This window comes from Mobula birostris, chromosome 20 (assembly GCF_030028105.1).
Source record: "Mobula birostris isolate sMobBir1 chromosome 20, sMobBir1.hap1, whole genome shotgun sequence".
In the NCBI taxonomy this organism is placed as follows: Eukaryota; Metazoa; Chordata; class Chondrichthyes; order Myliobatiformes; family Myliobatidae; genus Mobula; species Mobula birostris.
Genome location: NC_092389.1, coordinates 28,722,091 through 28,749,911, shown reverse-complemented (window position 1 = coordinate 28,749,911; position 27,821 = coordinate 28,722,091). Strand labels below are relative to the sequence as shown.

At 39.7% G+C, this 27,821-nt stretch overlaps 1 protein-coding gene across 8 annotated transcripts in view; it reads left to right on the top strand.

Moving 5' to 3' along the window:
* The window catches only part of cdon (cell adhesion associated, oncogene regulated), a 147,154-nt gene that overhangs the window by 74,846 nt on the left and 44,487 nt on the right, over window positions 1-27,821 (top strand). For 6 of the 8 annotated variants that reach the window (XM_072238398.1, XM_072238400.1, XM_072238396.1 and 3 more), the window contains 8 exons: window positions 2,833-2,973; window positions 5,976-6,248; window positions 9,540-9,686; window positions 11,568-11,711; window positions 13,634-13,921; window positions 15,242-15,511; window positions 20,786-21,139; window positions 27,302-27,621. In XM_072238398.1, the coding sequence (XP_072094499.1) occupies window positions 2,898-2,973; window positions 5,976-6,248; window positions 9,540-9,686; window positions 11,568-11,711; window positions 13,634-13,921; window positions 15,242-15,511; window positions 20,786-21,139; window positions 27,302-27,621 (1,872 nt within the window). In that variant the 5' untranslated portion in view covers window positions 2,833-2,897. The remainder of the gene's footprint in view (window positions 1-2,832; window positions 2,974-5,975; window positions 6,249-9,539; window positions 9,687-11,567; window positions 11,712-13,633; window positions 13,922-15,241; window positions 15,512-20,785; window positions 21,140-27,301; window positions 27,622-27,821) is intronic. The other 2 variants (XM_072238397.1, XM_072238402.1) reach the window with 1 other exon arrangement.

Here is a 27,821-nt window from a genome sequence, read left to right as displayed (position 1 = left end):
CCCGGAGGCATAGATAATGTTTATTTCCTGAGGGAACTGTCAAAAACTCTAAGACATCATAATTCAAATTTCAGTTGGAACATTTGGCATCAGACTTTTCCAAAATGTCTCATTGTTGTCAAATATTGGTACTTATTTTGTTTATGAATTACTGTTGTCTTGTTCTACAAACAACATGCAGCCCGAAAATTGATTTGTTTTTGTATTGAGGTTAGATAGGGGAGAATGTAGACAGGAATTTAGACCAGATTGAACAGGCCCTCTTTGCTTCCTGACTGATCACTGGTTGGTTTTATGTGACAGTCATCTCCAGTTTGTCCTTTTGATCTAGAGAGTAGACAATGAAAATATTAATAACTTTAAGAAGTAATTCCTGAGTGATTCAAAGGATGCCTTTATGCTGTGATCTCTTTTGGTACATTAGACTGAAGCTAGTCTACTTTTGTGTCACTTGTAGTACCCTAGGGATTCTGGGCTTTTTATTGGCAATATGCCATCTCTAAGTTGAAGTTCTTATATATTTTTTCATTTCAAGAACTGTCAGTCCTGATTAAAGTAGCTGCTATTGGCTTGTTAATACCTGCCGCAGGTTTGGGCTATATTGCATCATTCAACACTGGCAGCTTCTTTGCTTACCTTGTTCTCTAACCAGTATGTATTTGTTCCAGTATTAGATTGCTTCCAGTATTAGATTAGGTTACAAGTAACACAGATTGCATGAAAACAGGGAGAATTTTTAAAATTTTGATTGTAGGCCCCCTTTTTATCCTGAGACTCTTATTCCTTGTTCTTGACTTCCCCATCAGTGAAAAGATTCCTGCAGCATCTACCTCATCAAGACCCACCAGAAATTTCAAAATTTCAATAAAATCACCTATTATTCTTCTAAAATGCATGGGCCCAGTTTACACTTTATTGCAATTATCAATCTGCTGAACATTATTTGCACTGTATCCAAAATAATGTATTCTTCTGCAATACTTCCAAGTGTGATTTCCTTGGGCCTTGTAGAGAGATTTTAGTACGCATTCCCTCTTATAATACCTTTCTCATTACTTGTATGGGCTCCTAGCTCATTCTGTCTAAGTTGCTGTATTCTCTCTTGGTTGTACACCATTTAACCAATATTCTGCTTTTTCTGACAAAGTAGATAACCTCTCATTTACTCACATTGTATGCTCTAATTTCAAAGTAAAATTGTTATTAAAGTATGTGTGTTACTATACGAGGGGTGATTGATAAGTTCGTGGCCTGAGGTAGAAGGAGTCAATTTTAGAAAACCTAGCACATTTATTTTTCAACATAGTCCCCTCCTACACTTACACACTTAGTCCAGCTGTCGTGGAGCATACGGATCTTGGACCTCCAGAAAGTGTCCACAGATGGGTGATTGATAAGGTCATGGCCTAAGGTAGAAGGAGATGAGCTATACAGCTCTCGTTACATGCACGTGTAGGTCAACTCTGAGTGATTATGCAGAAAGATTGAAGTTAATAACTCATCTCCTTCTACCTTAGGCCACAAACTTATCAATCACCCCTGATGAATTATTAACTGATGTTATTAACTTCAAACTTTCTGCATAATCACTCAGAGTTGAACTGCATGTGCATGTAACGAGAGCTGTATAACTCATCTCCTTCTACCTTAGGCCATGAACTTATCAATCACCCATCTGTGGACACTTCCTGGAGGTCCAAGATCCATATGCTCCACGACCGCTGGACTAAGTGTGTAAATGTAGGAGGGGAGTATGTTGAAAAATAAATGTGCTAGGTTTTCTAAAATTGACTACTTCTACCTGCGGCCACAAACTTATCAATCACCCCTCGTATCTTACATTGAGATTCATTTTCTTGCAAGCATTCACGGTAGAATGCAACCTTTTGCTCACCACATAACCAGCTTCCTTGTATTTTGCTTTTTTCCCATCTTTCCACTCTGCACTGTAATATGTCTTCTAAACACCATTTAACTTGCATAAAATCACTTTGGTACAGAATAATATTATTTCTGTCACTATTGCTATTTATGACAGATATTGGACTTGTCAGCCTATCTCTTTCTCTCCTTATTTTTTGAATAGTATTGATGCTCGTTACATTGTTAATAGCCCACTGATTATTCTTACTAAAAACTTCATTTCTCAAATGCATTGAAATTTATTTTATTGTCTTGAGGCAAATTATTTGTTACCCTATTGTGCTATTATTTACTATAAGATATGCTTCACTCCTTTTCCCATATTCCCAATATATCCAAATTGTCAACTGTTCTAGAATATTTTGTTCTTACTATTGTCATCTAGAAGCTACACTGCTGTAACAGTTATTAGGTCATTTCAATTCATCAGTAATTGCGTGTTCAGCTTATCTATCTTATTATGCATGCTGTGTTTTCAGATAAAGCCTTTAGTTTTGACTTTTTTTGATTTACTATCTTACTGGTTCTGTTTTTTTAAGCATATGTTCTGTCTCCTCTTGTCACACTGCAATTAGAATTGACCAATATCATCACACTGCATTATCACCCTGAGTGTTCCCTTTTAATTTTTCATTTTCTCTTAATTGAATTCCCTCAACTATTTTGTATACAGCCCCTTGCAGCCCCAAGTGTGCCCTGATACGGAAATCCCTTTCTTCTACACTACTCTTTGAGTTCGGCATTCATCTCTGATCTGAAAGTAAACTTTTCATATTCCTGTCATCAGCACTTTATGTATGTGTATAGTGGGCTTTTTAGCTTTAATTGTAGAATTGGGTTGTGTCCCTTGTGGGAATTATGCTGTGCTATCTGCTTTTCTACAATTAACATTACCTTCTTTTCCCTCAGCAGATTGTGCAGGCCACCCTGCCTTGCTGCAGAACTTCCTGGCCTTGCTTTCCTGACAAGGCACAATGGATCCAGAGACAGGGTTTTTGCACCCAGTGTTCTGTGTAGGACTGGCCATTCTTTTCTCCTGTATCAGGGCAGGTAAGCCATACAACCAAATAAGTTATTTTGCTCACTTTAACATATTAAGATTTAATTCTCACTGCATACTGCTCCATGTTGATAGAGAAAAAGACCTGAGTTAAGATGAAGTGATTACATTTATTCTTATTGCCGTCTCTTCCCCCCTCCCCCCATAAACATCTATTGTAATTTTTGCAGCTCTAATATTGGTTTATATTTTCCCATGTAGCAGCCTATTCTTTGTTGTGAAAATGATTAACCACCAGCCTGTATGAAACAGCTATTAAAATTCATAAACTAAGTTTCTTAAATGCTTATTGTTTGCAATTTTAGCATTTTATCATTTAACTGTTTTATCTGACATTTACACTTAAATGATGCTTCAACTATGACTGCATTTTTATGCATTAAAGTTTTTGTATATAAAAAAAAATTTGTTTCTGGACTATCATGCTTTATTCATGGTAAACTCACTAAACTGTAACTGAACCAGCCTGTATCCTATGGGCTACTCAAAGCCCTGAGCTCTGGCAATCTTGTACAGATAACACTATTCTATTTGTACCTGTATATCCTATTCCTGTATATCCCCAGAACTGTGTCAATTACTCATGTTCTATAACTTATAAGGAGGCCTGATTTTTCCCTGTAACCTTTCCTTACTCATATGCCCATAACTCCCCCTGATTCTTCTGCTAGCCACCTTCACTAGGATCAGTTTTTACCATAGCTGGTTAATCTGGAAGACATCATTGTGATGTGGGGTTGAAACTGGAGTATTTGGAGAAACTTACACCATCACAAGTAATAAACTGCATGCAGATGGCATCCGAGGTCAGAATTGGAACTGAGTTGCTGGACCTATGCCACTGTGCTCCCCTGATCTATTGGCACTTGTTAAAATGCACAGCATGCTAACTATTTTTCATGTGTTCCAATGAATACTTAAGTACTTGTCATGTAGAAAGCTGTACAGGTTTCCCCCGCCATCCGAAGGTAGAGCGTTCCTATGAAACGGTTCGTAAGCAGGAATGTCGTAAAGTGAAGAAGCAATTACCATTTATTTATATGGGAAAATTTTGTGAGCGTTCGCAGACCCAAAAGTAACCTACCAAATCATGCCAAATAACCCATAAAACCTAAAATAATAGTAACATATAGTAAAAGCAGGAATGATATGATAAATACACAGCCTATATACAGTAGAAATACTTTTCCACAATCATTGCCTGCACTGTTCTCTGTAGCGAAAATCTCACGCAAGTGCTCATGGCAGAAACACGGCGCAAGCACTTTCGGCAGAAAATCTCATGCAAGCACTCTCGGCAAAAACACTCTCTCCAGTAACCTTTTAGCTATGAAGCAGCCAAATCATACCAAATAACACGTAAAAATACACAGCCGATATAAAGTAGAAATAATGTATGTACATTGTAGTATCACTTACGGGAATTGGGAAGACAGCGCAGAGCACACTGATGGTGTGTTAGGCTGAGTCGTCGGAGGTTGGGGTGGTGCAGTGGCCCCTACCCTCCGGGCCACCAACCAATACCGATTCGCGGAGAATGCAGCGGTAGCTGGGAGGCACGCAGCACATCTTTAAGAAAAAAACTGAAGTAAACATGCTAATTAATTACATGCCCGGCAGCACCTAATTAATTAACATGTTTATTTCACCTTTTTTCTTAAAGATGTGCTGCGTGCCTCCCGACTACCGCTGCATTCTCTGCAAATCGGTATCTGTCCGCGGCCTGGGAGTTGGGGTGGTGGGACACTGGGGTGTCAGCTCTTTGTCGTCTGTTTCCATTAGGGCAGGCAGCTTATCTTCTCCTATGACTGCCCGCCTCGATGTCGAAGGTCGAGGTTTGTCGTCTGCTGTGGCTGATGTGGAAGGCTTGAAAAACGACAGTATGCTTGACTGCTGAGCCTCGCGCATTTTTCTATCATACAGTTCTTTGTAAGCACTCAAACCATCTTGCAAATATGCCCTAAACCGACGTACCCTTTCAAAATTAAAGTCGTACTTTATCATTGCAGTGAAAATCTCACGCAGTTGCTTCACATTCAGTTCCTGGACAACTTCACTTTCGGTCCGTTCGCTACTGCATTCGGTTTCAATTGCTATCCTTTCCTCTTCCAATTGCATCAGCTCTTCATCTATCAGTTCTTGGTCATGGGATGCCAAAACCTCTTCAATATCATCTTCGTCAACTTCCACAAACCAAACTCACTTTGTCCTTGCTTCGTTCACCACGATCAAAATGCTTAATTATGTCTAGTTTTATGCTAAGTGTAACACCCTTATGAGCTCTTTTAGGCTTTTCCGATACCTTACAACTCATCTTGCAAATGGCTGCTCACAGGCACGTGTTTAAGCAATGCCAGTTAGAATGCAGTTTCGAATCCGGGGGAGAGCGGCTGCTCGGGATGTGCGCTGATTTTTTTTTTCGCGTGCTGCCTTTTTTCGTAACAGTGAGGTTTCGTAAAGTGAATGTCTGAAAAGCGGGGGACACCTGTACTTTACTGTCACTTATTTTCTGTTTCTCAAATTAGTGATTTTTTTCTGTCTTCTTATTCAGTAACTTATTCTACCTTACAAATTCTAAGCACATGGAGTTTTGGAAATGGTGAAAGGATCAAAATTCAGAATGCCAATTTTTATGTTATAAAAAAAAATTACAAAATGTTTGATTTTTATATAAAAGTAGAAGTCAGATAAACTTGACGTCTTAAACTCTTGTGATTTCCAAAGACAGTTGATAGCTTATGGCACCATGCAAACCAGAAGGCCAGGACGCAAGTCTATTTAGTTTTAACTGATCTAGGTTCCATTTGGAATGTGCACTAGAATGATATCTGTGTGTGAACTTGAGTTGTTAATCATATACTGTAAGTGATTCTTCTCGGCCTCATGCTGTCCAAATGATGAGTTGCTTTTGAGCAACCACTAGATCAACAGGAGCATTGATGTCAGAGGATGAATCAATTTCTAATGAGTCATTTTCATTCTTCTTTCACAGATGTGACTCCTCACTTTACAACAGAGCCCCACTCCACTATACAGAAACTAGGCGGACGGGTTCAGCTTCGCTGTGCTGCAGAGCCTGCATCATTCATTACATGGCACTTCAATGGACAAAAATTAACAGATAGTGGCCAGAATGGAATAGAGATCCGATCAAGATCATTGATTATTTCCAATCTACAGATGTCCCACGTTGGAAGGTACCAGTGTCTGGCAAGCAGTTCTTTTGGTGTTATAGTGAGCATCCCTTCTTTCATTTCCATTGCAAGTAAGTATTTCTCTGTAAATGCAATACACTTCATGCGACCTTTCTCTGAGATGAAGTCAATGGGGCTTTTTGATCAGTTGTGAAAACTTGGTAGCCTTTGACATGTTGTATTTCAATAATCAGTATTAAGCAGGAAATCATCTTAGCAGTCCTTTTCTGGCACACTGAATTTTTGTCCTGGTTGAACTGCCTAGTGTCAAATCAATCATCTACCTTTCTTGGAACAAACATTGGGGAAGATACAGAAGCAAAATGATAAGTTTTGTTCAGACTGGCAATGAAACCAACTCGTTCTTTTGCAAATCAATTAATTTCCCCAAGTTGTCCTTGTAAGAGTGGCTTCATTGAGTTTAGCATTTTAACATAGCAAATTCTAAACTAGCAATAACTTTTATGTCCGTTTCCTCAGTAAATGGATCATGCAGGAAAGGAAAAAGAAATGTTGAATTTTGGCAAATTGCTGGCTGGATGTCCAAGGGCCTTAATGAGCCATTATACCTTGTGAACTGAACTAGCCCACACTTGGGTCAGTAGGAACAGTTATAATCATTAAAATAGGGCAGACTGCTCAAAGGAAGCTGATGAAGGAAGTAACCCAGCAAATTACCTGTTGTTGTAGAGTATTGAAGGAAATATTTTCTATCTATAGCAGAAAAGGAGAGAGCATGGTTATGTTTGGATGTTCCCCCAAAAATGATTTGCTGTATATGGTACCTATAAAAAGTATTCTCTCTTCCCCCCCACCCCCCACACCCCCGGAAGTTTTATTATTTTACAACATTGAATAACAGTGATTTAATTTGGCTTTTTTGACACTGATCAACAGAAAAAGACTCTTTCGTGTCAAAGTAAAAACAGATCTCTACAAAGTGATCTAAATTAATTACAAATATAAAACACAAAATAATTGTATAAGTATTCACCCCCTTCTAGTCAGTATTCAGTAGATGTACCTTTAGCTGCATTTACAGCTTTGAGTCTGTGTGTATAGGTCTCTTTCAGCTTTGCACATCTGGACACTACAATTTTTCCCCCTATTCTTCTTTACAAAACTGCTCAAGCTCTGTCAGATTGCATGGGTATTGTGCGTGAACAGACCTTTTCAAGTCCACCCACAAATTCTCAATTGGATTGAGGTCTGGATTCTGATTTGGCCACTCCAGGGCATTAGCTTTGTTGTTTTTAAGCCATTCCTGTGTGGCTTTGGCTTTATGCTTGGGGTCATTGTCATATTAGAAAACAAATCTTCTCCCAAGTCATAGTTCTCTTGCAGATTGCATCAGGTTTTCCTCCAGGATTTTCCTGTTTTTTGCTGCATTCATTTTACCCTCTTACCTTCAGAAGTCTTCCAGGGCCTGCTGCAGTGAAGCATCCCCACAGCATGATGCAACCATCACCATAATTCATGGTAGGGATGGTGTGTTTTGATGATGTGCAGTGTTTAGCTTACGCCAAGCATAGCGTTTAGTCTGATGGCCAAAAAGCTCAATTTTGGTTTTTATCAGACCATAGAACCTTCTTCCAGCTGACTTCAGAGTCTCCCATATGCCTTCTAACAAACTCCAGCTGAGATTTCATGTGAATTTTTTTCAACAGTGGCTTTCTCTTTGCCACTCCCCATAAAGCTGCAACTGATGAAGCACCTGGGCAACAGTTTTTGTATGCGCAGTCTTTCCCATCTCAGCCACTGAACCTTGTAACTCCTCCAGAGTTGTCATAGGTCTCTTGGTAGCCTCCTTCACTCGTCCCCTTCTTACACAGTCACTCAGTTTTTGAGGATAACCTGCTCTAAGCAGATTTACATCTGTGCCATATTCTTCCCATTTCTCGATGATTGACTTAATTGTACTCCAAAGGATATCCAGTGACTTGGAAATTTTATTGTATCCATCTCCTGACTTTGCTTTTCAATAACCTTTCCACTGAATTGGTTGGCGTGTTCCTTTGTTGTCTTGTGTAGTTTTTGCCAGGATACTGATTCACCAGCAGTTGGACCTTCCAAATATAGGTGTATTTTACTACAATCAACTGAAACACCTTGACTTCACACAGGCGATCTCCATTTAATTATGTGACTGCCAATTGGCTGCGCCAGTGATGATTTGGTGTGTCATATTAAAGTGGAGTGAATGCTTATGCAATCAATCATTTTGTGTTTTATATGTGTAATTAATTTGGATCACTTTGTAGAAATCTGTTTTCACTTTGACACAGGACTCTTTTTCTGTTGATCAGTGTCAAAAAAAGCCTTTTTCCCCTTTTTATCAAGGAATCTGTCTTCTAGAAAAATGCTTCTTGGCCATCTAAAAATTGTAAAGAGCTTAGCTTCCTCTTGCTGCTTCTTAACCAGACCACACAAGCAGGCTGCACTGCTACACCTACAGTAAATATGAACCTGTACTGTCATATTAGTTTGACCTTAATATATTAGAAGGATTGATAATGGGTGCAGGGAACTGTAGAAGAACATGCAATGGATAGGGTGCGGGACAGTTGGACTGTAAAATCTCAATTTTTGTGTGATCTTGGGCTAGGCTTTTGAAAGCAGATGTTAACCATGTCAGGAATTCCCCCACACCCCAAAAGGGGGGAGGGGGACTTGAGCATAGCGGGAAACCTCTCATTTTGGAAGAAGACTACATTCTGATTTAAATGTTTACCTGCTTCTCACAGTTTAAAATAATTGTTTCCTTCACTCAGATTGCATATGTCAATGAGATTTGCAGCACAAGTCAGGAGTTATGAATACCCCTTTTAACATTTTTAATATTGTCATCAATCGTTAATTGTTAAAAGCAAAAGAATGGTTGATCCAGCTTAACTACTACAAGAAGTTCAGAAAAATGAAAGAATAACCATCCTTAGAGAGCATAGCATGAAATTAGAATCCAAGATTTTCAAGCTAAAAGTGATGAAAACCAGCTAACAATGTGACCATCCAGAGTGCCGTGAGAATTTTGATATAATTTGAGAAGCTGCCCCCTCCCTCTCCACCACCTGCCCATCATCTCCCACCTTGCCTGGTTCCACCCTCCTCACCTCTTCATACTAGTTATTTTCCCCTTTTAAGTCATACTGCAGGGTGGATGGGGGGGAGATAGCAAATATGAAGAGGTGAGAACCTGATATGCCAACAATCCCGTAGCCGCTACGGATGCTGCTTTCCCCACTGAATTATTTTTGCTCCTTCAGTGTATTTTTCTTGTTCCAAATTCCACAAGCTGCCAATATCTCTTCTGTTTCAATTGTAAGTAAATTTACAGAACTAATTATAATCTTCTGTCTTTGCAGCATTAAGTGATTTCCAGGCACCCAAGAGACGAATAGTTAAAATAGATGAAAGAAGCACAGGTGTTATAGAATGTCATTTGCCCAACAGTAAACCCTCAGCACTCATCCGTTACAAAGTGAGGGGAAAGTGGCTTGAGCAATCCACAGGTAAGTTTAATTAGGCCTTGAGTTGAAGATGCATGAAGGCTACTACTTCCCTGAATAATCGTGCAACACTTTTTAAAAAGAAAACTCTCATATTGTAGGCAATTGCTTTACAACTCTAATTGTTCTATTTTGCTGCCCCAGTACATATACTGTAGATTAGCTACTGGAATGAGTGGTTTGGCTTCCTTTTATTTCAGAATTGCATTCTTTACTGCACCAGTGATTTCCATTTCACATCTATCCAACATGATGATTGCAATTGATAATATGTATGCCATTCATGGGAACACATATGGCCTTAATGATACTGTAATCTTGATGGGTTGAAAATGCCCAAATCCTTTTTATTAAGGTTCTTCGCATCAGTTAAAGACTGGTGCTGATTTTTAATAGTCGTCTAACAAAATTATTTTTCCGCTGTCCTTGGGCTCATTCGGTTCTTAGAATGCATCACAGCTGAGATTCTGTGGTCTGCAAGGCCTGGGTGAGTGCAGCATGACAATCGGCCAATCCTACTCTCTACTCATGTCCTGTACATTTGTAACAGTGCATCCTGTATGTGGTTTAATATCTACTCACCATTGTATAATAATTTATCACTGCAGTAAGGTAAGACAATAAAGAATAGTCAGATTATGAAGAGAATTATAGGTGAGATAGTACACATTACGTTTGGCTATACTATCGAAAATGTATGATTAAAAGTTAATCCCTCAGAGGTACACTGAGAAATTTTAACATAAGACATAAATAGTATTTAATTTGTAACTTTGTAATTTAAAATCCTGCATATAGAGCTTTGCTATCTGTTTTAGTATTCTTGTCATACATTTGATATCCACATTTATTCTGTAATCATGTTCTGGCTAGCAATGCATCTCATTTTACACTCCCATTTTTTTCCTCCTGTATTGGATAAATATTTAAATTACACAACTAATTCTATATTTGCATCAAATTGTTCAGCTTTGCTACTTGTACATTTCATATTTAAAAGTATGTATTGTATAGAAATGACAATGCATTTTTTTTTAAAAAGTGGAAGCTATGTTGCATGATATGTTCCAATTATCTCTTCATTCCTTTCTAACTTAAGTTTGCACTTAGCTACCATTACACCTCACCTAGTCTATAATTAAATTTGTGGGAGATTCATTTCATTAAAAACTCATATTTAAACATATTATTAATGCTAATCATGGAGGTTATAGCTTTTTAGTATTATATATCACACAGCAAGTATTGCAACAACTATTACAGTGGCAATAAATTAACTTCTGATTTAGGCTATTTTGCAAATTGCTAATGACGTTCATTGAACTTTTCTTTTTTTCCGTGAGTGACTGAAATGGTTAATTTAGAGTTATTGAAAGATATAGCATGGAAACAAGCCTTTTGATCCACTGAGTTCATGCTAAATATTAACCACCCATTTACGCTGGTCCTAAATGAATCTTTTTTCCACATTTTTTTTTTCCCCCCCACATTCTCAGCCACACCAGATTTTACCAGTCACTACACACTAGGGACATTTTGCAGTGGCCAATTACTCTACTAACCCATGTGCATTGGGATGTGGAGGGTATCTAGCAAATTGAAGGAAAACCCACATCGTCACAGGGAGCACATGAAGGGTTGGACCTGGTTTTCAGATGCAATCCTACTGGCTGCACCACTCTACCGCCCCTAAGTTCTCAAGTAACATTTCAAATCCAAAAACTTTCAAGAAAGTTTCTATTATTCAATAACATGATTAAATATAGCCACAAAGTTATTTTTAACGTGTCTAAAGGTAACTAGTATGAATACAATGAACCCTAGCTAGTGTTCCTGTTTCCTAACCCCTTGCTTCCTTCCCCTTCCCGTTCTCTTGTTTTTCAGATAACTACCTGATCCTTCCCTCTGGAAATTTGCAAGTACTGAATGTCACACAGCAGGATAAAGGAACTTACAAGTGTGCAGCTTACAATCCAGTTACACATGAGATGAAAATGGAGCCAGTTGGGCATAAACTGTTGGTGAGGCGTAAGTGTTCAAACTAGAAATACTTACTCAATATACCCAGTATCAGTGATTGTTGGTTTTAGGATTGTTTGGGCTCATGATCTTCTGTTTTATTAGGGTTAAGGATACAAAACTTGTTTTGGCAGATGTTCTTTTGATTGTCAGAAAAATCTGGGTGGTACAATTGGCTAACAAACTAGCCTGCTTTTTCGGAGCTTTCCATATTGGATGAAGAGTTTGAATACAGCCAAAACATTTTGTATCTTCTCTGCTATAATCTCTTTCATGTAAAGATTTTGGTATGAAGCTGTTCTTATTCAAAGGTTAGGCTGGGAGTGATGAGAAATTGATATACCTTAATGTGCAGTGGGAAATGATACCATTGGGAGTAAGGCATATTTTTATGTAGTGGAGGATTTGCTTCCTGGTAGTGATGACTGGCAGCAAAAAATTACAACCCACATCCACAGTTGGGAACCTTTACTTTGAGGGAATTTAATGGAGTACATGGCACAGCATTTTGCATTCCACTTGTTTAGTTTTCTGCTCACAGAGGCACTGACTCAAGCTAGTATGGTCTTAGAAGCTCTGGCAGCCCTCTTGCATTTACTTTAGTGCCTAATCAGAGCAAACTGTCAGAATGTTTCATTCAATTTATTTCATATCCATTGCTTATATTGAACATTAGATTGCAATCAGAAGTGAAGTTCTACATTAATTGGTTTAGTTAAGCCCGTCACCCTTACAGGGGCATAGAACTACAACACTATCCCTAACTCTCTAATTGGATGCAGGTGTTTAAATGAATCACTGTGACTCGACTTCATTTACCTCTTAAATTTTGTTTGCATGGTAAAATCTGTACCCAGTTTGATATTGGAGCATTGTGCTATTCATAAATGAAATGAGACAAGCCATATAATCCATTTCCACAAGTCACTTTAAGTAACGTTGGCTCTTTTCTGCTTAAGACATCCACTGTTCTCTCCATACGTCAAGCACACCCAACTTCCTGAAACACACTTGGAGCATAGGCACTCTGTTCTTGTGCACTAGAAGGCAGATGTTCTACACTCAAAGCAAAAACATGGATGATTTATTGGGGGAGGGAGGTGGCAGTGTTTTTTTTAAATGGCTTCCTCAAAGTTAATCTCTCATCAAAAATGTATGTCTTTTAAAGTTTCTTAGAAGTTGTTTGATGAAAGCAACCTTGGAAAATAAGGGTCTTGTTTTTCTAACTCATTATTTTGTTTTTTCAGTATGGTTGTATCTCATTTATCTATCTGATAGATAAGCTATTATCTGATGATTCTTTGCTCAGTTGAGTTATGAAAAGCACCTTCGTTACAAATCTTGTCTCCAGCTCATAGGTAACATGAACTTGTATCAGAGTTTTTCCATTAATTTCCCTCTTGATTTTTTTTTTCCTCACTTTGGTTTTTCAATGTGCTTTTTCACTTTCCTGTGACTTTTCCTCCTATAGAAGTCATTCCCCTTTTAGTTATCACCTCTTTCACAACTCACAGGTCAAAGATTTATCTTCCATTTTGCCTTAATCGACAGCACTTTTCTTGAATATAGCTTCCTTCACTTTTTAATGTTGCCTGGCTTGTCAGTTGAACAGTTGCATTTGGAACATAAACATGAAATTCTACTGGTGCTAGAAATCTAGAGCAATTCGTGCAAAATACTGAATGAACTCAGCAGGTCAGGCAGCATGTATGGAGAGGAATAAGCAGTCAACATTCTGGCCAAGAACCTTCATCGGGGCAGGTGAAGAGTTTTGGCCTGAAAAGTCAACTGTTAATTATTTCCGTAGATGCTGCCTGACCTGAGTTCCTGTACCATTTTGTATGTGTTGCTCCAGTGACATTTACTTTTTGGTTCATCTGTTTTGAAGCTGCTTAAAAGTACATAATGTGATTTCTTTCACTATATTGTAGGTTCTGGAACCAATCCTGCACACATCATCTACCCCACAGCCCCACAGAACATAACAGTGATTCAGCATCGTCCTCTGATTCTAGAATGCGTAGCAAGTGGAGTTCCAACCCCACATATTCGATGGCTAAAAGATGGTGTGGAGGTGTCTGGGAACAAAAGGTTGAGACTTTTTCACAGTAACTTAGTTATTGATCAAACTGGAGCAAAAGATGCTGGGAGCTATGTGTGTTTTGCTGAAAATGGAGTGGGTGAACCAGTATCTACAAACTACACGGTAATTGTTCACGGTGAGTGAGTTTATTTATACTTAGTATTACCCTTTCAATTTTTTCCATCTGCTGAGCAGACTGGCTTGGTTATGTTAGCAAACATCTCCATTTTGTCACTGAAGACTATTATTCTCTAATACTTGATGGTGAGTTATAAAGTTATTTCTCCTGGACCAACATTCTTTCTGTACCCCCCCCCCACCCCCAAAATTTATCTTCTCTTGTATCAACCACATCTCTCAGCAACTGAGCTCCTGTCTGGGCAATCAATTGTTTTGTTCTGATTGTGGAACTGAGACATTTTACTGGCTGTTTTTTCCATCGGATATAGACTTAGAGCTTTCTTCACACCTCAGAAGTGTTCAGGATTTGGTCCATGCCGACCATGATTTGATAAATCCCAATTATTATAGTTGGCTGCACTATTATGACAGTGCAGCCAACTATAATAATGAACTGACTGGCAAAAATCAAATCACCTCAACATTACATGGGTCCCATGTAAAGCAATGAACTGGTAGTTTCTGATTTCCTTGTGATTTTGGTAGGCTTCATTTTGGAAGATAAGGTGGAATACTAGGAGGATTCTACATATAGTCTCAAAAAACTTTATAAAAGCATTGGCCAGACTGTACCTGGGAGTATTTTGGGCCCTTTATGCATTTAACAAATTCTGCCCATCTAAACCCTTTTCACACAGGCAATCCCAGAAATATTTGGAAAGTTAAAATCCTCCACTGCTATAATCCTATTACTCTTATACCTGTCTGTGATTGGCTGACATATCTGTTCCCCTAATTTCTGCTGATTGTAAAGTAACCCCAGTAAAGTTGTCTTCTCCTGGGTTCTAGATAATCTGGCCTCATTGAACGATCTCTCCAGAATATCCTGTTGACCTACTACCTTTATGTTCACTCTAGTCAGTAGCGCAACTGTCTCTCCTCTTTTATATTCATCTCTGTCATGCCTTCTATACTATGGAGCATTAAGTTGCTAGCCCTGGCCTTCCCTCAACCACATTTCAATGATTGCAATAGCATACTTTTAAGAACTGAATTTCTTTCAAATGTTCAATACATGGTAATTATCAAAGTTTAATTTGCCATTCTGACTTGGAAGGGGGAAAGTTTCTGTCATGTGCCTAACAATAGCTTGGAGCATGCAAATATTGCCAATTGCAGTCTCTGTCTTACAGAATAAGAAAGGTGGTGCATTGTGAGCATGAGTCAGGAGCTAAGGAACAAGCTAGACACACTGATACTGAAGTCCAATAAGACATTTTGACTATCCCGCTGCTTTCGGCATCTTTCATTAAAATAATGTAATTTTTTTTTGTAGAGTCTGCAACAATCATTAAAGGATTGCAAGAACTGACTCTGCCTGTGGGAGCTACAGCATTTTTAACTTGCGATTTTCATGGAAATCCTCTGCCAAATATCACTTGGTTCCACAACGCAGCTACTGTCCAAACTGGCCTTCGGCACTTTGTCTCTGGGAACAGAATGAAGATTGTGAAATTAAATATTGATGATGCTGGAATGTATCAGTGCATGGTGGAAAATGAGATTGGTTCTGTGCAATCATCAGCAAGGCTCATAGTCCAAACAGGTACAGAACATTTTAACATAGACTTTTCCCTGCCCTAAATGTTAAAATCATTGTCAGTTTGAAATGCATAATAAGTTTGAAAATGAAAATCCAAAAAGACCAAAAGACTTGGGAGCAGAATTGGGCCACTCAGCTCATTGAGTCTGTTCTGCCATTCCATCAGGGCTAATTTATTCTCAAACCCCCATACCCTTGGCTTCTCCCTATAACCTTTGAAGCCCTGACTAGCCAAGAACCTATCAGCTGGTTTTAAATATACTCCATGACTTGGCCTCCACAGCCGCCTGGCAATGAATTCCACAGATTCACCACCCTCTCGCTAAAGAAATTCCTTCTCATCTATGTTCTAAATGGATGTCCCTCTATTTTGAGGCTGTGCCCTCTGGTCCTCGACTCTGTCACTATAGGAACTGTCCTCTTCACATCCACTCTGTCTAAGCCTTTGAATGAGATTCCCCCCCCCCCCCCCCATTTTTCTGAACTCCAGCAGGTACAGGCTCAGAGCCATCAAATGGTCTTCATATGCTAAATTAAATCTTTCATTCCCGTGTGCCTCGCCTGGACTCTTTTCCAATGCCAGCATAAAGGGCCCAAAATACTCCCAAGTACAGTCTGGCCAATGCCTTTATAAAGCCTCAGCAACACATCCTTGCTCTTGTATTCTATTCCTCTTGAAACGAATGCAAACATTGTATTTGCCGCCTTTACCACCAACTCAACCAGAAAGTTAACCTTTGGGGAATCCTGCACAAGGACTCCCGTCCTTTGCACCTCGGATTTTTATGTATTTTCTCTCCATTTAGAAAATAGTATATTACCTTATTCCTTCTACTAAAGTGCATGACCATACACTTCCCTACACAATATTCCATCTGCCACTTCCTTGCCCATTCTCCCAATCTGTCAAGTCCTTCTGCAGACTCCCTGCTTCCTCAAAGCCATCAAGTTCCATCATCCAAATCATTGACATATAACGTGAAAAGAAACGGTCCAATATCGACCCCCTTTTGTCACCACCTGCGAAGCAGAATCATTATTTCTTCTCATGCCATGTGGTGCATTGGGCAGCATTTTTTTGCCATTTTCTTAGCGTTTGTTTTTTTTTTTCACAAGGCCAAGCTGCTAGCTTGATGCTCAACCCAGCACGGATGAAAAGCGTGCAAGGGGCTGGCTGGATTCGAACCTGAGACCATTTGCCTTGAAGTCATGTGCTGATGGTACTACACCACCGGCTGGCAAGCCAATCAGAATAGTTCCCCTTTATTCTGACTCTGCCTCCTGCCAATCAGCCAATCCTCCATCTATTCTCGTATCTTTCCTGTAATACCATGGGCTCTTGTTCAGAGGCCTGATGTGTAGCACGTTGTCAAAAGCCTTCTAGTAACAACAACTACACTCACTCCTGCCCCCAATGCACTTGAATTTCTGGCATACTGCTAGTGTCTTCCATGGTGAAGACTGGCAAAATATTTACTATGTTCCACCACCACTTCTTTGTCCCCCATTATATCTCTCCAGCATCATTTTCCAGTGGCCCAATATCCACTCTGGCCTCTCTTTTACACTCTTTACACATCTTGAAAAAACTTTTGGTGTCCTCTTTGATATTATTGATTAGCTTGCCTTCATATTTCATCTTTTCTCTCTTTATGGCTTTTTAGTTGCCTTTTGTTTTTTTAAAAGTCTTCCAATCCTCTACTTCCCACTAATTTTTGTTATATGCTCTCTCTTTCGCTTTTATGCTGTCTTTGACTGCCCTTGTCAGCCACAGTTGCTTCATCCTTCCTTTAGAGTATTTCATACTTGGGATGTATGTATCCTGCATCTTCCGAATTGTCCTCAGAAACTCCAGTCATTGCTGTTCTGCCGTCATCCTTGCTAGTGTCCTCTTCCAGTCAACTTTGGCCAGCTCTGCTCTCATGCCTCTGTAATACTGATATACAGGTTTCCCCCGCCATCCGAAGGTAGAGCGTTCCTATGAAACAGTTTGTAAGCTGGAATGTCGTAAAGTGAAGAAGGAATTACCATTTATTTATATGGGAAAAATTTGTGAGCATTCGCAGACCCAAAAATAACCTACCAAATCATGCCAAATAACACATAAAACCTAAAATAACAGTAACATATAGTAAAAGCAGGAATGATATGATAAATACACAGCTTATATAAAGTAGAAATACTTTTCCACAATCATTGCCTGAACTGTTCTCCGTAGCGAAAATCTCAAGCAAGCACCGTCAGCAAAAACATGGCACAAGCGCTCTCCGGTAATCTTTAAGCTATGAAGCTGCCAAATCATACCAAATAACACGTAAAAATACACAGCTGATATAAAGTAGGAATAATGTATGTACAGTGTAGTATCACTTACCAGAATTGGGACAGCGCAGAGCACACTGATGGTGGTGTGTTAGACTGCGTCGTCGGAGTTTGGGTGGTGCAGTGGTCCCCACCCTCCGGGCAGCAAACCAATACCGATCCGTGAAGCATGCAGCGGTAGCCGGGAGGCACACAGCACATCTTTAAGAAAAAAGCCGAAATAAACATGCTAATTAATTAGGTGCCGCCTGGCATGTAATTGTCGGCCCAGATCAGTGCCGATTTCTGATTGCATCGCCTCTGATCTGGGCCAACAATTACGTGTCGGGCAGCACCTAATTAATTAGCATGTTTATTTCGGCTTTTTTCTTAAAGATGTGCTTTGTGTCTCCCGGCTACTGCTGCATTCTCCGCGAATTGGTATCTGTCCGCAGCCTGGGTGTTGGGATGGTGGGACACTAGGGTGTCATCTTGTCGTCTGTTTCCATTAGAGTAGGCAGCTCATCTTCTCCTATGACTGCCCGCCTCGATGTCGAAGGTCGAGGTTCGTCATCTGATGTGGAAGGCTTGCTTGACTGCTGAGCCTTGCGCATTTTTCTATCATACAGTTCTTTGTAAGCACTCAAACCATCCAGCAAATATCCCCTAAACCGACGTACTCTTTCAAAATGAAAGTCGTACTTTATCGTTACTCATTCGGTTTCGATTGTTATCCTGTCCTCTTCCAACTGCATCAGCTCTTCATCTATCAGTTCTTGGTCATGGGATGCCAAAACCTCTTCAACATCATCTTCATCAGCTTCCACAAGCCAAACTCACTTTGTCCTTATTTCGTTCACCATGATCGAAATACTTAATTATGTCTAGTTTTACGCTAAGTGTAACACCCTTACGAGCTCTTTCAGGCTTTTCCGATACCATAGAACTCATCTTGCAAACGGCTGCTCACAGACACGTGCTTAAGCAATGCTGGCGAGAATGCAGTTCCGAATCCGGGGGAGAGCGGCTGCTCAGGACACGCACTGCTTTTTTCGTAACAGCGAAAACACCTTCTGTTAGCGAAAACAGGGTACTAATGTAGGTCTTTTGTAACAGTGAGGTTTTGTAAAGCGAACGTTCGAAAAGCGGGGCACACCTGTATTTGACTTTACCTTTTCCCTCTCAAATTGCAGGGTGAATTCTATCATATTATGATCACTGCCTCCAATGGGTTCTTTTACCTTTAGCTCCCTCGTCAAATCTGGCTCGTTTATACAATATCCAATCCAGAATTATCTTTCCCCTAGTTGGCTCGGCCACAAGCTGCTCTAAAAAGCCATCTCATAGACATTCTACAAATTTCCTCTCTTTGGATCTAGCACTGATTTTCCCAATCTGCCTGAATATTGAAATCCCTCATGACTATCATAATATTGCATGCCTTTTCTGCTTCCCATTGAAATTTATATCCTACATCCTGGCTTCTGTTTGGGGACCTGTACATAACTCCAATCAGGGTCTTTTTACCCTTGCAGTTTCTCAGCTCTACCCACAAGGATTCTACATCTCCGATCCTATGTCACCTCTTTGGAAAGATTTTATTTCATTTTCTACCAACGGAGCCACCCCACTCCCTATGCCTACCTGCCTGTCCTTTGTTACAAGGTGTATCTATCCTTGGATGTTAAGCGCCCAGCTATGATCTTCTTTCAGCCATGTCTCAGTGATACTGTCATTGTCATACCTGCCAATCTGTAACTGAGCTACAAGTTAATCTACCTTATTCCATATGCTGCGTGCGTTCAAATCTAACACCTTCAATCCTGTACTCATCACCCTTTTTGATTTTGCCCCATGTTATACTTCAATTCATCTTACTGACTGCAATTTTGCCCTATCATCTGCCTGTCCCTTCTCACATTCTATCTACACACCACATCTATATGTATACCTACTGCCCCATCCTCAGCCTTATCACTTCAGTTCCCATCCCCCTGCCGACTTAGTTTAAACCTTCCCAACAGTAAACCTGCCTGCAAGGATATTGGTCCCTCTCAGGTTCCGGTGTAACCTGTCATTTTTGTACAGGTCATACCTTCTCCAGAAGAGATGCTAGTGATCCAGAAATCTGAAACTCTGCCCCCTGCACCAATGTCTCAGCCAATCATTCATTTTTACTAAGGCTGTTTTTATATTATCACAACCATGTGATAACAAGTATCCTGTGTACACCCAGTTACCTGACCATCTCTTGGCCAAAGACATATGGATTAAATGTTTTCTATGAACTTGAGAAAAACAGGTGAGTGTCTGATGGTGATAGAAGGAAAGGAGTGTGGAATTTCACTAAGTTCCTTGTGTGTTATCCAGTGGCCACTACTGAAAAGTGAAAATGTGCTGCCTTTAACCAATATTAGAAATGGCAGGGAATGAACTAAATTAGAGATTAACCAAATTCCCTTCACCTTACTTCATATTCAAATTGGTCTATCACTGTCCTAAATATGTAAGCCTAAACTATCACTTTGGAGTGCCATATCACACAGTAGCATATTAAAAGGAAATTACGCAATGAAAATATATAAAAGGAAAACAGAATTAGTTGTGTTAACTTCCTACTTAATATTATTCAACAAATTAGTTAATGCAATGCTGGTAAAGATAAATGGGATTTTTTTTTTGAGATTTGTCAAATGATTAAAATGAAAAAGGAAAGACTGAAGGTTTTCATCCAAGAAGGAAGAGCGTGAGACATGGGAGTTAATGGTCAATAATCAGCACAAAAATGAGGCAGGTGCAAAATACTATTTAGAGTGCTGAGTAGAGAAGAAATGGGGAAGCACTTCATAACCTGACCAAGCTCCTTTGACCTTTTAAGTGAAGGACTGGGTCGTACTTTATAGTGGCAACACCAATTATGAAATAATAGAAAAATAATTTATTTCAGATTGCGATTTTAAAATTTTTCTCTCATAGGTAGGGACAAAAAGCCTGTGATTATCTCCCCACCCACCAATATGAGAGTGACTGAAGGCGAGTTTGTTACATTAACTTGCAATGCCACTGGACAGCCAACACCCACTATCCGCTGGTTTGATCGTCATGGGGTGATCAGCAGTCATCCTTCTCACATTCTTCGGTCAAAATCTAAGAATTCTCAACAATTCGGTGCAGGCAGTGCCAACTCCAATTCTCCTCGCCTCACTATGTCCAGAGCTGGATCAAGCTCTCTTTACATACGCACAGCATCAATAGAAAGTTCTGGACAATACATCTGTGAAGCCTTCAACAAAATGGGTTCAGTACAAGCGGAAGCCTTCCTCTCAGTTGGTGAGCATCATTTTCTCTTTGAGGTCATTCAGATCCTATATTGACGTGCATTGTGATCAATTGATGAGATGACTCTTGAGAATTAGTAATACCAGTCACTTAATTTGTATTTTATCAACATGTTACTGAAAAAGTACCTGATGATTAAAGAAGCTTTTGCAGGACCTTTAGAAGAATGTTGATTCCAGTCAAGCATGAGATCAGTGCCGTTGGTCATTCAGTATTAGGGTGAATTGCAGATGAGATAGATTACTGAACCGAATTACCTTAACATAATGCTATTTCTACATTATGTACCACAACTTTGTTTTGGCAATGCTCATTTTCTTTGAATTGCTGTCATTTCAAGGTATCTTTCCCTTCCATCGTACCAGAGTTTTGGTGGAATAGAGTTTTCATTCTGCCTGAATTGGGGCCTGATCCTGAAGATAAATTGACAGTACTTGTGTGCATTCATTTGGCACTGCCAATCCAGTTCTTCCCTCCCCTTCCTCTCCGCATGCCTCTCCTGCCCCAAAACATTAATGCTGAAATCATAACCTGACTACTTGAGAAACTGAACTGTGCATTGTAATTTGCTGATAGAAAGTGGCTTACCTCACAGGTATTGAATTTTTTTTCTGTTTTGAATGAGATGATAATGAATAATAATGAACATTACATTCCTAACATCTTTATGAAAAGCAACACGCACACAAAATGCTGGAGGAACTTGAGCGTCTTGTGTAGGTTGCTTTGGATTTTCAGCATCTGCTGACTTTCTCGTGTCTTTAATTATGAAATGTTGTTTTAATGACACGAGGCAGTATATAAATAACTAAAATATCACTGTGTCAATTGAAAATATGACACCCCCCCCCCCCCTTAGATTGTATGCAAAAAGCATATTTTTCCATGGTGGAATGCTGATACAATTAGTGTAAACATTTTGAGATGATGGTTCAGACATTTCACACAGTGCAATTGTTATTGCGTGAGTGACTTATTTTTATTATATACATTAAATAGCCCTAATGGCAATTAAAATCAGGATTAATATTATGAGGGTTCTCCCATTTCTAATTAATCTTGTATACTGGGCAAATGAACTTTGCAATTCATTGTATTGACAATGAGTTCATGAAATGCCATAAATGTAAATTTTAGGTCAGAATGCCAATCAGGAAGCTGGCTGTTTTAGCTCCAGGGCTGTGCTGTTATAGGTAATGATCCTGCAGGAGGGGAGCCTCCATTGAAGTAACCAACCTTATGATAAAATTTTACATTCATTTCAAAGTCAATTCAAAACAATGCAAACTACATAGATGTAATGATAGCAGATAGAGCAGTAATAATTACTACTTTGAGAGAAGGGTATTGCACACCTTTATATACAACACATCAAATAGTTGTGGCATGAAAGCAATTACAACAAAGATTTTTTTTTCGTTGACTCTTGTTAGGATTTATGACCTGAAATCATTACTGTAGCACACTTGCTTACCAATTACTCACCAAAACTCCTTAGCAGCCATGATTGCAAACTACTGCAACTTTTGTTTTTTGGAGAATAAAGCCGTAACAGTAAAAAAGCGATAACAATTCCCTCATACTGATGAACAAAAAAAATTGAAATAGAATACATATATTTGTGTACTTTGGATAAGTTGGTCTATATCTGTTATATTTCTTCTTTGAAGAGCTTGTTCAATCAATAGCCTTCATGCAAACTGATCACAAATGTTATGAATGGCATTTAATGTATTAGTTAAACACAGTAGTTAGACTATAAGATGCAGGAGCAGAATTAGGCCATTCAACCAATTGAGTCAGCCCACAATTTCATCATGGCTGATCCATTTTCCCTCTCAACTTCATTGTCCTGCCTTCACCTTGTAACCTTCCATGCCCTGACTCATCAATAGCCTATCACCCTCCACCTTAAATACATCCAGTGCCCTGACCTCCACAGCCGCTTGTGGCAACAAATTCCTCAGATTCACCACCCTCTGGCTAAAAGAAATTAGTCCTCATCTCTGTTCTAAATGGACATCCCTCCATTTTGAGGCTGTGCCCTGTGGTCCAAGACTCATCCTCCCCACATCCACTCTATCTAGGCCTTTCCACATTTAATAGGTTTCAGTGAGATTCCTCTGCTCTTTCTCATCCCCCCCCCCCCCAATTGTTCTAATTCCCCAAGATTAAAGGCCCAGAGCCATTAATCGCTCCTCATACGATAAGCGTTTTATTCCCGGGATCATTCTTGTGAAATTCCTCTGAACTTTCTCCAATATTACCTCATCTTTTCTTAAATAAGGGGCCCAAAACTGCTCACAGTGCTCCAAGTGTGACCTCACCAGTGCTTTATAAATCCTAGGCATTTACATCCTTGCGTTTATATTCTAGTCCTCGCGAAATGAATGCTGACATTGCACTCGCCTTCCTTGCCACCAACTCGACCTGCAAATTAACCTTCAGAGAATCCTGCAAAAGTCCCCTTGTACCTTGGATTTTTGAATTTTCTCCTTGCTTAGAAAAAGCTCTATGCTTTTATTCCTTCTACCAAAGTACATTGCCATATACTTCTTGACACTATTCCATTTGCCACTTCTTTGCCCATTCTCCTAATCTAAGTCCTTCTGAGCTTCCCTGCTTCCTCAACTCCACCTGCCCCTCCACCTATATTCGTATCGTCTACAAACTTGGCCACAAAGCCAACAATCCTGTCATCCAAGTCATTGACATACAGCATAAAAAGAAGCTGTCCCAACACTGACCTCTGTGGAACATCGCTGGTCACTGGCAGCCAATCAGAAGAGGCTCTCTTAATTCACACTCCTTGCTTCCTGCCAATCGGCCAATGCTCTATCCATGCTAGTATCTTTCCCGTAATATCATGGGCTCTTGTTATGCTGCCTCATGTGTGGCACCTTGTCAGGGGCCTTCTGGAAAATCCAAGTAACACCATCTGCTGATTCTCCTTTGTCTATCCTGCCTGTTATTTCCTCAAAGAATTCCAACAGATTAGACAGGCAAGATTTTCCCTTAAAGAAACCCTGCTGACTTTGGCCTATTTTATCATGTGCCGTCAAGTACCCCAGAACCTCATCTCTAACTAACAAATCCAACATCTTCCCAACCACTGAGGTCAGGTTAACTAGTCTAAAATTTCCTTTCTTCTACCTCCCTCCCTTCTTGAAGAGTGGAGTGACATTTGCTATTTTCCAGTCCTCGGGAATCATTCCAGAATCTAGTGATTCCTGAAGGACCATTACTAATGCCTCCACGATTGATCTATTCAACCACTTCTTTCAGAACCCTGGGGTGTAGTCCATCTGGTTCGGACCTTTCAGTTTCCCAAGCACCTTCTCCGTAGTAATAGAAATTGCACTCACTTCAGACCCTTGACTCTCTTGACCTTCCGGCATACTGCTAGTGTCTTCCACAGTGAAGACTGATGCACAATGCATATTCAGTTTATCTGCTGTGTCCTTGTCCCCCATTACTATCTATCCAGCATCATTTACAGTGGTCTAATATCTACTCTCGCCTCTCTTTTTCTCTTTATATATCTGAAAAAGCTTTTGATATCCTCTTTGATATTGTTGGCTAGCTTACCTTCACATTTCATCCCCCCCCCCCCATGGCTTTTCAGTTGCCTTCTGCTGGTTTTTAAAAGTTTCCCAATCCTCTAACTTCCCACTAGTTTTTGCTCTAATATATGCCCTCTCTGTTGCTTTTATGTTGGCTTTGACTTTCCTTGTCAGCTATGGTTGTGTCATCCTGCCTTTATAATATTACTTTGGGACATGCATATCCTGCACCTTCCAAATTGCTCCCAGAAACTCGGCCATCCCTACTAGTGTCCAGTTCCAATCAACTTTGGCCAGTTTCTCTTTCATACCTCCATAATTCCCTTTACTCCACTGTAATACTGATACATCTTATTTTAGCTTCTTTCTCAAATTGCAGGGCGAATTTTATCATCTTATCACTGCCTCCTAAAGTTCATTTACCTTAAGCAAATCAAATCCGGTTCATTACACAACACCCAATCCAGAAGAGCTGATCCGCTAGTGGGCTGAACCGCAAGCTACTCTAAAAAGCCATCTTGTAGGCATTCTACATGTTCTTCAGCATCAACTTGATTTTCCAAATCTTTCTGCATATTGAAATTCCCCCATGACTATTGTAACATCGCCCTTTTGACATGCATTTTATATCTCCCTTTGTAATTTGTAGCCCACATCCTGGCTACTGTTTGGGAACCTGTATATAACTCCATTTTTATTTACCCTTGCACTGTCTTAACTCTACCCACAAGGATCTTACATCTTCAGATAATCTGCAGATGCCAATTAACCATTCAGCATGTCTGGGATGTGGGAGCATAGCATTGCACTAAGAAGACACTTGCAATCGCTTAAAGAGTGTACAAGCCCCACACAGAAGCACCCGAGGTTGGGATTGAACCCAATTTCCTGAAGCCATGAGGCAGCTTTATCACCTTGCATCTCATATACTTATGTTCAAAGTTCAAACTCAATTTATTATCAAAGTACGTGTATGTTTCCATTGCTACTTTGGGTTAATTTTCTTGAGGCACTTACAGGAAAAATAAAATACAATAGAGTTTTCAGAAAACATAGATAAACAGACAAGGACTGACAAATATCCAATGTGTAAAAGGAGACAAACTGAGAGAAAAATATACTGAGAATATGGGTTATAAAGAGTCTGTAAGGTTGTAAAATTGGTTCAATTTGGTGAGTGAAGATATCCACACACTGTTTCAGTAGCCTGATCGTTGTTGTAGGGTAATACCTGTTCCTGAATTTGATGGGGTGGGACCTAAGGCTTCTATTCCTCCTGCTCAATGGTAGTAGCAAGAAGAAGACATGGCCTGGATGGTGGGGATCCTTGATGATGGATGCCAATTTCTTGTGGCAGCACTCAATGTAAATGTATTCAATGGTAGGGAGGGCTTTGCCTGTAATAGATTGGCCTGTATCCACCACTTTCTGTAATCTTCTGTTCCAGGGCATTGGTATTTACATACCAGCTATCAGTTAGGATACTCTTCACTGTACATCCTTAGAAGTTTACCAGGTTTTTGGTGACATGCTGAATCTATGCACACCTCTAAGGTGTATAGATGCCATGATACTGTTGGCAAAACAGTAACCAGTTTGCACATAACTTCTCAAGCAGTAAATGATAATTCTTCAAAGTAGTACCATGAATCTTTTGAATTCATTTGAGAGTGCCTCTTAACTTCACATCAAAAAAAACAGTAGTTCTGAGAAGCTGACTCTCCAGTTCTGGATGGAAGTGTCTTGTATTTTTTTTCCACTGGGATCACATTTGTTGTAATACATAAATAATTGGTCACCTTGATATTGCATGCAGTTTCTTGAGAGAATTGAATAATTCTGTCTTCTTAGCCTGCCACTGAGCATGGACCAGATTTAGATTAACACTGAAGTCAACATTATAGTGAAATATAGGTAGATTCCATTAAAATAAAATGGGAGATTGGCATTGTTCCTTTCCAAACTCTCTTAATCCTCCATATCTGGTAGGCCCTGATGTCTAGAGTTGTCAGCATTATTTCACTAGTGACCACCTTGTCTTCATTACAGATTGGTAGTATAACAACTTTTATGAATATGGTATTTTTTTTAGCACTTTAAGTATATCCCAAGTGAGTCCACCAAGCCCGCACCTCTAGGGTTAAATGATTGCAACTGGCTGTTCAAGTATAAACACTTAGATCAGCTGAGAGGTGCTGGCAGGCTCTTGGAATTGATAGCTTCTTTGTTATTGAGAGACGTGCCAGTTTCAACAAGTGCAGCCCATCCTCCCCTATCCTGCTGCTGCCTGCGGTATCCTAAATAAATAAACGAGAGCAAACATAGTCTGGCTTCAATTAAATGAGAAAGGTTGATAGTTTTCCTTGGTTTTCTTGCAAGAGGCGGTGAGATGAACATCTGGGGACCATGGTGTATGTTTCCTCTGGCTCTGAATAGCAGTCTTACTACTTTGGACTGTTGGAATTTAAATGTGTTTGGGGATGGTGAAAATAAGACAAAGAATGTTAAGCAGTCAGCACTATTTAAATTGGTAAAAGTAGCTATACTTTTGAGAATAATTGCAATATATTTTATTTCTTTTCCCTATTAGTTTCCATTGACGCAAAGGCGGTGGTTGATGACCCAGAGCCCACAATAGGAGCAAGAGGTTCAGATGTTATTCAGAGTGACGAAGGTGATGAAAGCATGGACTATGATTATAAACACAGCATTGTGCTCCAACAACAGCAGCCAACAAAGGAGTTGATTGCTCCTAAGGCAACACAGAAGACAAATGTTGCCTCTCCACCTGATGCTCCTATCATTCTCAGTGCTCCATATACCACTAATCCAGATAGTTATGATTTGATTTGGAGAGCAGGAAAAGATGGTGGCTCACCTATCAATGCCTACTTTGTCAAGTATCGCAAGGTATGATGCTGATACTGATGTATGACCTTGATGCTCCCAACTCTTATCATTATTAGTGTTGGCTTGATATAATCTGCATGAAAATTACATTGTTTTAACACCTTTCTGTTCTGAAGGAAATCATTATTAAGCATAGGCTCCTGATGTGGAGATGATGCTCTAATCTGAGCCAGCAGAATCCCTTAAAGCATCTGGCGCAC